The sequence below is a fragment of the Onthophagus taurus genome, chromosome 2 (assembly GCF_036711975.1).
Source record: "Onthophagus taurus isolate NC chromosome 2, IU_Otau_3.0, whole genome shotgun sequence".
In the NCBI taxonomy this organism is placed as follows: domain Eukaryota; kingdom Metazoa; phylum Arthropoda; class Insecta; order Coleoptera; family Scarabaeidae; genus Onthophagus; species Onthophagus taurus.
In genome coordinates this window covers 4,208,935-4,224,169 of record NC_091967.1, presented here as the reverse complement: position 1 = coordinate 4,224,169, position 15,235 = coordinate 4,208,935, and the positions used below count along the sequence as shown (strand labels likewise).

General features: G+C 27.4%; 1 protein-coding gene across 1 annotated transcript in view; it reads right to left on the bottom strand.

The window, feature by feature from the left end:
- Positions 1-14,041: 14,041 nt before the first annotated feature.
- Positions 14,042-15,235, bottom strand: part of LOC111415360 (mucin-2-like) — a 34,796-nt gene continuing 33,602 nt past the window's right edge. Inside the window, exon 42 of the mRNA XM_071193910.1 lies at positions 14,042-14,379. Coding sequence (XP_071050011.1) covers positions 14,125-14,379 — 255 coding nt within the window. The 3' untranslated portion in view covers positions 14,042-14,124. The remainder of the gene's footprint in view (positions 14,380-15,235) is intronic.

Genomic DNA, 15,235 nt, shown 5'->3' with positions numbered 1-15,235 from the left:
TGCGCAGTTGTGCGTCGAAATGCAAGGACAGCACTTTGAACATATGTTATAAAGAGATTATTATTATTATTATGTTATTTTCTTGTTTTAGAGATTTTGTAATTTTGCATTTAAAACATTAATGGTATTTAATATTATCCGTTTCATAAATTAACATCTATTATTTCTTGAAAATATGAATTAAAAGTGATGCTTCACTTAACTGCGATACTTTTATTGAAAAGTGGAATAATTTGTGGAAATTTCATCATGGTTTTCAAGAAACCGATTTTTCACGATTTTCTAAACATAATCTGTCTTCAGAGGTGTTAGATGTTGTTCCAAGGAAAGAAACGGATTGTTAAAATATCGGATGATATAAACAATCATTTTCATAAAATTATAATAAATCGGGATTTCAATAAATCATTACAAAATTATCAGCATTTGTTATACAAATTATAAGCTTTCCAAGATAAGAAACGGTTTTTAAAAATATCTACTAGCTTTTGAGATATGACTTTTTAAAGATGATAAAGCACTTTCTCATTTTTCGGGATAAACAATCATTTTCGAAAAATCATAACAAATCGGGATTTCAATAAATCATTACGAAATTATCAGCATTTGTTATACAAATTATAAGCTTTCCAAGGAATGAAACAAAATTTTAAAAAATGTATTAGTCTTTGAGATATCACTTTCTAAACATGATAAAGCACATTCTCATTTTTTGAGATAAACTCATTTTCGAAAAATCATAACAAATCGGGATTTCAATAAATCATGACGAAATTATCAGCATTTGTTATACAATTTATAAGCTTTCCAAGGAATGAAACGAAATTTTAAAATATTTATTAGTCTTTGAGATATCACTTTCTAAACATGATAAAGCACTTTCTCATTTTTCGGGATAACCAGTCATTTTCAAATAATCATAACAAATCGGGGTCTCAATAAATCATTACGAAATTATCAGCATTTATTGTACAAATTATAAGCTTTCCAAGGCAACAAACGGAATTTTAAAATATCTATTAGTTTTTGAGATATGACTTTTTAAAGATGATAAAGCACTTTCTCATTTTTTGAGATAAACAATCATTTTCGAAAAATCATAACAAATCGGGATTTCAATAAATCATTACGAAATTATCAGCATTTGTTATATAAATTATAAGCTTTCCAAGGAAAGAAGCGAAATTTTGAAATATCTATTCGTTTTTGAGATATAACTTTTTAAATATGATAAAGCACTTTCTCATTTTTCGGGATAAACAATCATTTTCAAAAAATCATAACAAATCGGGATTTCAATAAATCATTACAAAATTATCAGCATTTGTTACACAAATTATAAGCTTTCCAAGGTAACAAACGAATTTTTGAAATATCTATTAGTTTTTGAGATATGACTTTTTAAACATGATTAACCACTTTCTCATTTTTCCTGATAAAAACAATCATTTTCAAAAAATCATAACAAATCGGGATTTCAGTAAATCATTACGAAATTATCAGCATTTGTTATACAAATTATAAGCTTTCTAAGGAAACAAAGAAAATTTTAAAATATCTATTAGTTTTTGAGATATGACTTTTAAATATGATAAAGCACTTTCTCATTTTTCGGTATAAACAATCATTTTCGAAAAATCATAACAAATCGAGATTTCAATAAATCATTACAAAATTATCAGCATTTGTTATACAATTTATAAGCTTTCCAAGGAAAGAAACGAATTTTTAAAATATCCATTAGTTTTTGAGATATGACTTTTTAAACATGATAAAGCACTTTCTCATTTTTCGGGATAAACAATCATTTTCAAAAAATCATAACAAATCGGGATTTCAATAACTTATTACGAAATTATCAGCATTTGTTACACAAATTATAAGCTTTCCAAAGTAAGATACGGATTTTTAAAAAAACTGTTAGTTTTTGAGATATGACTTTTTAGACATGATAAAGCACTTTCTCATTTTTCGGTATAAACAGTCATTTTCAAAAAATCATAACAAATCGGGGTCTCAATAAATCATTACGAAATTATCAGCATTTATAGTACAAATTATAAGCTTTCCAAGGTAACAAACGAATTTTTAAAATATCCATTAGTTTTTGAGATATGACTTTTTAAACATGATAAAGCACTTTCTCATTTTTCGGGATAAACAATCATTTTCAAAAAATCATAACAAATCGGGATTTCAATAAATTATTACGAAATTATCAACATTTGTTATACAATTTATAAGCTTTCCAAGGTATGAAACGGATTTTTAAAATATCCATTCGTTTTTGAGATATGACTTTTTAAAGATGATGGAGTACTTTCTCATTTTTCGGGATAAAGAATCATTTTCAAAAAATCATAACAAATCGGGATTTCAATAAATCATTACAAAATTATCAGCATTTGTTACACAAATTATAAGCTTTCCAAGGTAAGAAACGGATTTTTAAAATATCCATTCGTTTTTGAGATATGACTTTTTAAAGATGATAGAGTACTTTCTCATTTTTCGGGATAAAGAATCATTTTCAAAAAATCATAACAAATCGGGATTTCAATAAATCATTACAAAATTATCAGCATTTGTTACACAAATTATAAGCTTTCCAAGGTAAGAAACGGATTTTTAAAATATCCATTCGTTTTTGAGATTTGACTTTTTAAAGATGATAGAGTACTTTCTCATTTTTCGGGATAAAGAATAATTTTCAAAAAATCATAACAAATCGGGATTTCAATAAATCATTACGAAATTATCAGCATTTGTTATACAAAATATAAGCTTTCCAAGGTAAGCAACGCATTTTTAAAATATCCATTAGTTTTTGAGATATGACTTTTTAAACATGATAAAGTACTTTCTCATTTTTCTGGATAAACGTGGAATAATTTGTGGAAAATTCATAATGGTTTCCAAGAAACCGATTTTTCACACTCCAGAAGTGTTAGATGAGTGTTTAATAAACTAAAATTGATTAATTGACAATTAATGAACAAGCAAGACAAAATTGTTACTCAATCCAATTTAAATTGGAACACTCCCTGGATGCAAACAAACCATCGCACATACTATCTCTCGATTTGTAATGGATGACTCCCACAGATTTGTCCAGTCGAATTGTTTAAGTATTTATGATCGAAGTACAGTAACATGGGTTGCACATTTCCCACTCCGACTCCATTCGAATTCACTTGAAGTGTGCACATTAAATTTATATTCGGAATCACCTCATCTTCTACATTGTTTGATTACGTTGCATTTTCATAAAAGCATCAGACGATGTAATTAAAAAAGTATAAATACCTCAATTATGAAACAGGATATTATTCAATATTTTAATTTCGTTCAGTTCAATCAATTTAAAACTCGTGTAAATGTTACGTAACATTTTTATATTCTAACACTTAAATGTAGTACTTAAGAGACTGGTTGGATGTTGGGAGAAGTCTTGTATTGTGAACACAGTTCGAATCATTTGTCACTTGTACAAAAGTGAATTCCCTTTGGTAAAGGGTCATTCTGGTTAAAGCACGTAATTACTTGGATTCTCCTCGGTGCCGTGGAAGTACGAATGGAGTACTCTTAAGGTGAACGTTTGCAATACTCCGCTTTTCAACGAGGTGAAATTCCCACAATAGTAACGCACAATCAGTTTAAATAAAAATGTATTAAATTACCCATTTTGTTTTAAACGAGATTTTGCAGTGGATAATAAATTTTGTGGTGTTACGTAAATTAATGGCTTTCCAAAATAGCTCCTACTCAGCATCAAGAGAAGTTATTACCTATTATACATTAAGATTTATGGAATCAATGATTTGTTGGGATATTATCTTTATTACTGACTTTTATTTTTATAACTGGTAATTTCATTACGATACCTAATACTTTTTGTTGTACTATTCTATGGCAGTGGAATTTCGAAATCGATACATGACCTCGCTATCCTCTTCATAAATGATGTTCGATTAATGGGTTAGAAGCATCTCGAAAGGTCGATGGTCTTACAATGTCTGCTCTTATCGACCGAATACGTTAATTTTTAATAATAGTTTCGCTACAAATTTTTCTTCGAAAACATTTCGAAAAGAAAGTTGGAACGAAAAGAAGTCCTCTTTTATGACTTTTCGAAGGCTTCGTTTATATTTTATAAATTTTTTTTATTCAAGTTTTCTCACCTGTGGAAACGTAGCACTTTTCCTCTGGTACTGTAAATATACTCATGTTTCAACTAAATGTGGCTCCCATAAAAGCCTACAAGCGCCCAAAATGCAAATGCAATTTGAATATCCAGACGTAATGTTTGCGGAAGCAGCTAGGAGTTTATTTAAGCTCTACCACGGTTACTGACAGCACTCTACCATCACGGCGAAGCTTGTTAAAAAAAGAACGACCATTTTATATCGTTATATGTCGTTATATTTTAATTTTCTATTTATTAAAGTTTTTTAATGAAAGAAGCATTTATAACTACGTCAATCTCCGGTGTCGTATGGCTTCACTTAATTTCCGGCAGATTGTTGGAAGGCGGTTACCACTACGAACAGATTAAAAGAAATTGTTGCTTGCGCTGAAGACGAGCAATTTTGTTCAATATAAATTCATATTAACTCCGACCTATATATCCGGGACCATGTGTTGCATTAAGAGCTTAGTTAATATAGATTCATTCATCGAATGTGTTACCCCATATCATAAATTACGGTTTTTGTTGATTAAAATTTTCATTTTACCACCCGTAAATTGTACATACGGGTGTTGTTAAAGCTTTTAATAAAATTCAAATTAAATCAGCTTTAAACACCTTGTATTATAAGAAAGTTTGAAATTCTAAATGTATTAATACGGGTATTGTAATAATATTTAACGAAAATGTAATTTTCTTAATTAATTGGTTTAATGCAAAAGCCTTCTAATTGGTCCCGGTATCTTCACCTTATCAAACTAAATACCATCAAGTGGGTATAGAAGGACGTCTTCGGCCCTAATTAACTGAGGATCCGAATTCTAAACCTAATAAATTCATAATACTAATTAGTTCGGGGTTCAATTTGTAGTCCTTCCCCTAGAATTTAATCTTGAAAGTTCGCGAGATGGTATCCAATTTAATAATTTGTCAATACTAATCGACTTTATTAATGTAATTATTATTTTTTTTTTTGTTATGGGTTATTAGAACGAGAACGAAACATATAAATTTAATGGTTTTAATCCTGATATGTAGTCGAAATCACGATTAAATTCTGACGAGCCAATAACGTCAATGAAGTTTATGTTTACTGTTCCAATTACAGCGGTTTGTAAAAGGTGTGGTGACCCATAATTTTTAGGTCGGGCTGTTTTATTTTATGATTGCCTGTGTATCACTTATCCGAACAATTTTACCAACACAAAAAGTTTAATAAACTCTATTTTTATTTTTATTTTTATTTTTCGTGTTTGGAGAATTTAAACTTTCAGTTATAAAAGAAGAGGAATAGTATTTCGATTAATATCGCCGATAAACCGATCGAACAAATGACTCGGAAAATTTATTCATAATGTCCACGTCAGTATAAATTTACCATAGTCTCGTATTAATTTTCACATTCAAATCAAGTAATTTACCGTTCACAATCGATTATTCATTTTCGCTGGTTTATAGTTGATATCATTTTAACATTTAACACATTTTCAAAATATTCGATTCTGTAACCTATTTTTAAAGTATCATAAAAAATTTGAGTTTCAATAAATCATTATAAAATTATCAGCATTTAATATACATATAGTAAGCTTTCCAAGAAAAGAAACGGATTTTTAAAATATCTATTTGTTTTTGAGATATGACTTTTTAAACATGATAAAACACTTTCTCATTTTTCGGGATAAACAATCATTTTCAAAAAATCATAACAAATCGGGATTTCAATAAATCATTACGAAATTATTAGCATTTGTTAAACAAATTATAAGCTTTCCAAGGAAAGAAACGAATTTTTAAAACATCCATTAGTTTTTGAGATATAACTTTTTAAACATGACAAAGCAATTTCTCATTTTTCTGGATAAGCAATCATTTTCAAAAAATCATAACAAATCGGGATTTTAATAAATCATTACAAAATTATCAGCATTTGTTATACAACTTATAAGCTTTCCAAGGTAAGAAACGGATTTTTAAAATATCCATTAGCTTTTGAGATATGACTTTTTAAATATGATAAAACACTTTCTCATTTTTCGGGATAAACAATCATTTTTAAAAAATCATAACAAATCGGGATTCTAATAAATCATTACAAAATTATCAGCATTTGTTATACAAATCATAAGCTTTCCAAGGAAAAAAACAAACCTTTAAAATATCCATTAGTTCTTGAGATATAACTTTTTAAACACGATAAAGCACTTTCTCATTTTTCGGAATAAACAATCATTTTCAAAAAATCATAAAAAATCGGGATTTCAATAAATCATGACAAAATTATCAGCATTCGTTATACAAATCATAAGCTTTCCAAGGAAAGAAACGAATTTTTAAAATACCCATTAGTTTTTGAGATATGCCTTTTTAAACATGATTAAGCACTTTCTCATTTTTCGGAATAAACAATCATTTTCAAAAAATCATAAAAAATCGGGATTTCAATAAATCATGACAAAATTATCAGCATTCGTTATACAAATCATAAGCTTTCCAAGGAAAGAAATAGATTTTTAAAATATCTATTAGTTTTTGAGATATGATTTTTTAAAGATGATAAAGCACTTTCTCATTTTTCGGGATAAGCAATCATTTTCAAAAAATCATAACAAATCGGGATTTCAATAAATCATTACAAAATTATCAGCATTTGTTATACAAATCATAAGCTTTCCAAGGAAAGAAACAAATTTTTAAAACATCCATTAGTTTTTGAGATATGACTTCTTAAACATGATAAAGCACTTTCTCATTTTTCGGGATAAACAATCATTTTCAAAAAATCATAACAAATCGGGATTTCAATAAATCATTACAAAATTATCAGCATTTGTTATACAAATCATAAGCTTTCCAAGGAAAGAAACGAATTTTTAAAATACCCATTAGTTTTTGAGATATGCCTTTTTAAACATGCTAAAGCACTTTCTCATTTTTCGAAATAAACAATCATTTTCAAAAAATCATAACAAATCGGGATTTTAATAAATTATTACGAAATTATCAGCATTTGTTACACAAATTATAAGCTTTCCAAAGAAAGAAACGTATTTTTAAAATATCCATTAGTTTTTGAGATATGACTTTTTAAAGATGATAAAGCACTTTCTCATTTTTCGGGATAAACAATCATTTTTAAAAAATCATAACAAATCGGGATTTCAATAAATCATTACAAAATTATCAGCATTTGTTATACAAATCATAAGCTTTCCAAGGAAAGAAACAAATTTTTAAAACATCCATTAGTTTTTGAGATATGACTTCTTAAACATGATAAAGCACTTTCTCATTTTTCGGGATAAGCAATCATTTTCAAAAAATCATAACAAATCGGGATTTCAATAAATCATTACAAAATTATCAGCATTTGTTATACAAATCATAAGCTTTCCAAGGAAAGAAACGAATTTTTAAAATACCCATTAGTTTTTGAGATATGCCTTTTTAAACATGCTAAAGCACTTTCTCATTTTTCGAAATAAACAATCATTTTCAAAAAATCATAACAAATCGGGATTTTAATAAATTATTACGAAATTATCAGCATTTGTTACACAAATTATAAGCTTTCCAAAGAAAGAAACGTATTTTTAAAATATCCATTAGTTTTTGAGATATGACTTTTTAAAGATGATAAAGCACTTTCTCATTTTTCGGGATAAACAATCATTTTTAAAAAATCATAACAAATCGGGATTTCAATAAATCATTACAAAATTATCAGCATTTGTTATACAAATCATAAGCTTTCCAAGGAAAGAAACAAATTTTTAAAACATCCATTAGTTTTTGAGATATGACTTCTTAAACATGATAAAGCACTTTCTCATTTTTCGGGATAAGCAATCATTTTCAAAAAATCATAACAAATCGGGATTTCAATAAATCATTACAAAATTATCAGCATTTGTTATACAAATCATAAGCTTTCCAAGGAAAGAAACGAATTTTTAAAATACCCATTTGTTTTTGAGATATGCCTTTTTAAACATGCTAAAGCACTTTCTCATTTTTCGAAATAAACAATCATTTTCAAAAAATCATAACAAATCGGGATTTTAATAAATTATTACGAAATTATCAGCATTTGTTACACAAATTATAAGCTTTCCAAAGAAAGAAACGTATTTTTAAAATATCCATTAGTTTTTGAGATATGACTTTTTAAACATGATAAAGCACTTTCTCATTTTTCGGGATAAATAATCATTTTCAAAAAATCATAACAAATCGAGATTTCAATAAATTATTACGAAATTATCAACATTTGTTATACAATTTATAAGCTTTCCAAGGTAAGAAACGGATTTTTAAAATATCTTCTAGTTTTTGAGATATTAATTTTTAAAAACAACGCGGTTTTTTTCATTTTCTAGGGAGAACTATTATTTCCACTAAATTTTCATAAAATCATAATAAATCAGGATTTCAGTAAATCATTATCAAATTATCATCATAGCTACCTCAAAATATGGGCTTTCCAACAAAAGAAGCGATTTTTCAAAATACGTTGTAGTTCTTAAAATATTGATTTTTTTTAAATGAAGCCTTCCTCAAGACAATTACCATTTGCCATTCATTTTGAAAAGTTTTAGAGATATATTTTTATCATATAAAGGACAAGGAAATTATTAAATATATCTTCCCCCTTAATATTTATGAGCAATTACAATTTATTAATCGAATGGAGACGAAGCAGAATGTAAGGATACTCAAGAGAATGTTTCTGGTTGACCCAGAAAGACAATAAGAGGAGGTATCATTAGGAAGGGTAAGATTAAAAGGGTCAATAAAAGGGTAAAGCCTAAAAAACTAAGAGGTTAAAATATAGACTGAAATTTTTAACATAAAATAACTCCCCACATTTTTGTTGATCCATTAATAAAAGATAGTGGTAGACGTCGTATCCACGTTAAAAACCTTCTTTGAGACATAACTTTATAGATAAAACTCAATGTCCTATAAGAGATCACCATATAGATTTCTTCTTTCACAAAGTCGCAAGAAGAAAAAGATGGTAACGAAGATAAAATATTTTAGGTGTTATTTTATTAAGTAATGAGCGTTAACCCCCAAAGATATTATAGAAACAGTCCTATTAATTACACAAACATCATCTATGGAGTTTCAACATGAAGGAACATCGTTCCGGTCTAACGCGTTTTCCTCACTAAATTTAATTAATAATTTGATACAATAATTAAACATAATAAATAAAATTAACACAAATTTCATCTTGAAATTAAACTATTCGACCGGAAATATCATGCTTGGGCAATTTTGAGCTGAATAATATGTAAATAAAACGTAATATTGTTTGTTATAAGAACATTCAAGTAGGTATTTAATGCTGGGTAATCGATGTCGAAGCTTTAGCTCTGCTATCGATTAGAATTTATACGTTTCAATTCTCGGCCACTTCGGAATCTCGTGCTACGTGCTTTTAACGAAAAAATTAAATCGACCCACTTCTTTCTAATATAAATTCCGTGATATTTTTGATTTTTATTAAGAGAAATGAAATTATAAAATCTAAAACACTATTCTAGATGAAAATAAATCAGTATCCTGCAAGAATTGTAATCTTCGGGAGTCTATGTCGTTAATGTTTCATGTCATTGTAATGCAAGTTCTTGGAAACAATTTCCTTAATAATGGGGCTTTCATTTCTTGTCGATCATCCGTACACAATTTACAGTCATGTATTCCTTAACTAGAGCTTTACCATTATCTTTTGTTGAAAGAGTTTTATTCCTATTCGTTTGTGTTAATAACAATATTCAACATTGTTTACGAATTGTCACCACTCCAGATAATGGCGAGAGTAAATCTCGGTTGTCTTACAAAGACAGTTTGTGTAGCGAAGTTTCCGAACCCACAAAAACAAGCAAGTTGTTAATCGGCAACTCTGGTTACTTTGCACGGTTCGTTTACATTTAAGATGGACTTTCGGTTAAACCGGATTCGTATTCTCTTTCATTTAATTAACTTTTCTTATTTAGATTTATTTATTAGATATTTACACAATATTACATGAAATAAAATTATACTTCAATCTCGGTACCCCATTACCAGATTTCACATCGCACAAAGAGGTTTCCAGTTTCGATTCGCATTGTAATGTATCGAACAATCTTTCGTCCGCAGAAATTCGTCAGTTGATTTGTGTCGAAGTGGCGTGTACAGATTGAGACCATTGCTTTCCTTACTTCGTCTTCGAGAACGCACTTAGACCAAGAAACTTTTTACTTTAACATCTACAATCAGGCTGAATTCATTCAAACGATACAAATTGATTTAAAAGTGATTTTGTTACTTTTTACCATAAATTGTGTTTCATCTTGGGTAATCAAAACGTTTTTAATTCGTTTAATATCTCAATAATTAGATGTTACAATTACCCTAACATTTATGTTGAAGGTTATACATGATTACGTTCAAAAATTCATAAATCTGAAATTTGAAGATTTGACGAAATGATCTTTAACTTATTAAATACTAAGTAAATTTGCTTTAAATTGCTTTTTATTTCATCATGATATCTCAATTCGTTCTTGAAATATGATTATTTGAAGTTTTATACTTCAAATCTAAAAATCAAATGTGCAGAGTTTGATTTAAAAAACCATAACAACGATGTTTATGGAAAATAAGAAATTATTTATGGCACATTAAATCTTCATCAAATTTGCTTTAAAATGATCTTTATTTCATGATGATATCTCAATTCGTTCATGAGATACCATTTTTTAAAATTTATATTTTAAATCTAAAAAATCGAATGAAGAGTTTGATTTAAAAAACCATAACAACGATGTTTATGGATAATAAGAAATTATTTATGGCACATTGATCTTTCGTTAAATTTGCTTCAAGATGTTCTTTATTTCATCATGATATCTCAATTCGTTCTTGAGATACGATTTTTTAAAATTTATATTTCATATCTATAACAATCAAACATGCAGAGTTGGGTTTAAAAAACCATAAAAACGATATTTATGGAAAATAAAAAATTATTTATGGCACATTACATCTTCATCAAATTTGCTTTAAAATGATCTTTATTTCATGATGATATCTCAATTCGTTCATGAGATACGATTTTTAAAAATTTATATTTTAAATCTAAAAAATCGAATATGAAGAGTTTGATTTAAAAAACCATAACAACGATGTTTATGGATAATAAGAAATTATTTATGGCACATTCCCCTTTCGTTAAATTTGCTTCAAGATGTTCTTTATTTCATCGTGATATCTCAATTCGTTCTTGAGATACGATTTTTTAAAATTTATATTTCATATCTACAACAATCAAACATGCAGAGTTGGGTTTAAAAAACCATAAAAACGATATTTATGGAAAATAAAAAATTATTTATGGCACATTAAATCTTCATCGAATTTGCTTTAAAATGATCTTTATTTTATGATGATATCTCAATTCGTTCATGAGATACGATTTTTTAAAATTTATATTTTAAATCTAAAAAATCGAATATGAAGAGTTTGATTTAAAAAACCATAACAACGATGTTTATGGATAATAAGAAATTATTTATGGCACATTCATCTTTCGTTAAATTTGCTTTAAGATGTTCTTTATTTCATCGTGATATCTCAATTTATTCTTGAGATACGATTCTTTAAAATTTATATTACATATCTACAACAATCAAACATGCAAAGTTGGGTTTAAAAAACCATAAAAACGATGTTTATGGAAAATAAAAAATTATTTATGGCACATTAAATCTTCATCAAATTTGCTTTAAAATGATCTTTATTTCATGATGATATCTCAATTCGTTCATGAGATACGATTTTTTTAAATTTATATTTTAAATCTAAAAAATCGAATATGAAGAGTTTGATTTAAAAAACCATAACAACGATGTTTATGGACAATAAGAAATTATTTATGGCACATTCACCTTTCGTTAAATTTGCTTCAAGATGTTCTTTATTTCATCATGATATCTCAATCCGTTTTTGAGATACGATTTCTTAAAATTTATAATTTATATCTATAACAATCAAAAAAGCAGAGTTGGGTTTAAAAAACCATAAAAAGGATATTTATGGAAAATAAAAAATTATTTATGGCACATTACATCTTCATCAAATTTGCTTTAAAATGATCTGTATTTTATGATGATATCTCAATTCGTCCATGAGATACGATTTTTTTAAATTTATATTTTAAATCTAAAAAATCGAATATGAAGAGTTTGATTTAAAAAACCATAACAACGATGTTTATGGAAAATAGGAAATTATTTATGGCACATTCACCTTTCGTTAAATTTGCTTTAAGATGTTCTTTATTTCATCGTGATATCTCAATTCGTTCTTGAGATACGATCTTTTAAAATTTATATTTCATATTTATAACAATCAAACATGCAGAGTTGGGTTTAAAAAACCATAAAAACGATGTTTATGGAAAATAAAAAATTATTTATGGCACATTAAATCTTCATCAAATTTGCTTTAAAATGATCTTTATTTCATGATGATATCTCAATTCGTTCATGAGATACGATTTTTTAAAATTTATATTTTAAATCTAAAAAATCGAATATGAAGAGTTTGATTTAAAAAACCATAACAACGATGTTTATGGAAAACAAGAAATTATTTATGGCACATTAAATCTTCATCAAATTAGCTTTAAAATGATCTTTATTTCATGATGATATCTCAATTCGTTCATGAAATACGATCTTTTAAAATTTATATTTCATATCTATAATAATCAAACATGCAGAGTTGGATTTAAAAAATCAGAACAACGATGATTATAAAAAATGAGATGAATCATTTAATAATTAAATCAAACATTTTGAATTAAATAGATAAAATTACTAAATGCAACTTAACAAAGTAAATAGAAGAAGCAATGAACTTTGACGTAAAATCGTTAAAGTTACGATAGGTATTAAGACGGATTAGGAAGGGTTCAAATTGAAACTGACAAAGGCAAAGGTGTTATATTAAGTTAAATTAAGGGAAAACCCTCTGACTCCATCAATAAATTCTTGTTGTGTTTTCCAATTTATACTGAATGGGATACTCTCTTTCCCCTTTGGGTTTTAAACCGAAACGTTTTAAATCGTTTGACAAAAAAAGCACCGTTAAAAAATCCGTGACGGTAAATTTCCATACATTTAGTTGGATGTTGAGAAAAAAATCCCTTGTTTGTGTCCGTTGAACTTGTTTATCGTCTATTCAGACGTGTTGATTGAAAAAAAAACCCTTAATCAATAATATATCAGTCGGCGAACTCTTTCAGCTTTAGACTTGGTCCTCAATGTGAGATTATTGCCAATTTACGATCGAATCGTAATACTTCTATAATTTTTTTGTCAACGTTTCAGAATATGAGACGAGTCGAAACACGTTTAACGGGATGACATTGAGCTTTCCGTCTGGAAACTTTTCCTTAATTAATTTCTTACGTAAGTTTGACGCTAAAAGTTTATTACGTTGTTGCTAATTGGCTTCGTTAGAGTGTTTCTAGGTAAGAAACTTAAATTAAATAATGAAGGGGATATGTTAAAGTTTTACAAGAAATTGCAATTACTAAAATTAAATGTTGGAAAATTAAAAGATCGAAGAATTAATAACGCAACAAGAAACTTAATTTTAAATGGAAAAATTATCGTTATGCGTTGGAGAGAGCAACAGTTAATTATCTTGTCTATAATATGAAATATCTAGATGGGTAATCGAATCCACGGTTATTAGGTATTGATTGGCTATCAGTCAAATAGATTGTAGCTGACACAAATTTCAATTTCTAGATATTTTATATCGTTGCTTTCTAAGCTAATCAAAAACTGATTGATGCTACAAAATTAATACATATTTATTTAAAATAAAATTTGAATACACTTTTTCCTCACAATTATTATAGTACTAAAATATTAAAGAACTGAAGTGTTACAATAATTGCAACATTCGCGTTTTTCTATGATTCCATTACAGTTACGGATTGGACGACATATTTTACGTTGTCTTGATAATATCCATCTACCATTTACTTGAGTACATATCACTTTATAACATTTATCTTCAGTATACCAAACATCTCCTAATTGTTTAATTTCGTTGTTATACATACAACCCATTGCAGTACATTCTCCGCAACAATGAGTAGTCGATGGAGTGTAATTGAAACCCTAATTAAAAAAATATTATTATTAAGAAAATTAGTACGAAAAATATAAATAAAATATACTATACAGTGTTCGTCAAATAAAACAATATTGCTCTCTTGCACTTTTGCTCTTAGATACGTCAATATTGAGAAAAATACGTAAATGTAAAAATTTGATAAATTTGTTGCTTTTTCAAGTTATTAATGGCATAATGATAACACTCGAGAAATAGAGCACGATACAAAAAAACTTTTAGAACAAAAGTTGTAGCAAATTTTATTCTTAACAAAACTGCTCTCTAGTACTTTTGCTCTTAGATACGTCAATATAGAGAAAAATACAAAAATGTGAAAATTTGATGAATTTGTTACTTTTTATTGTTAATGGTAGCACTCGGCAAACAAAGCACGATACAAAAAAACTTTTAGAACAAAAGTTGTAGCAAATTTTATTCTTAACAAAACTGCTCTCTAGTACTTTTGCTCTTAGATACGTCAATATAGAGAAAAATACAAAAATGTGAAAATTTGATGAATTTGTTACTTTTTATTGTTAATGGTAGCACTCGGGAAACAAAGCACGATACAAAAAAACTTTTAGAACAAAAGTTGTAGCAAATTTTATTTTTAACAATATTGCTCTCTTGCACTTTTGCTCTTGAATGCGTTAATATTGAGAAAAATACGTAAATGTAAAAATTTGATAAATTTGTTGCTTTTTCAAGTTATTAATGGCATAATGATAACACTCGAGAAATAGAGCACGATACAAAAAAACTTTTAGAACAAAAGTTGTAGCAAATTTTATTCTTAACAAAACTGCTCTCTAGTACTTTTGCTCTTAGATACGTCAATATAGAGAAAAATACAAAAATGTG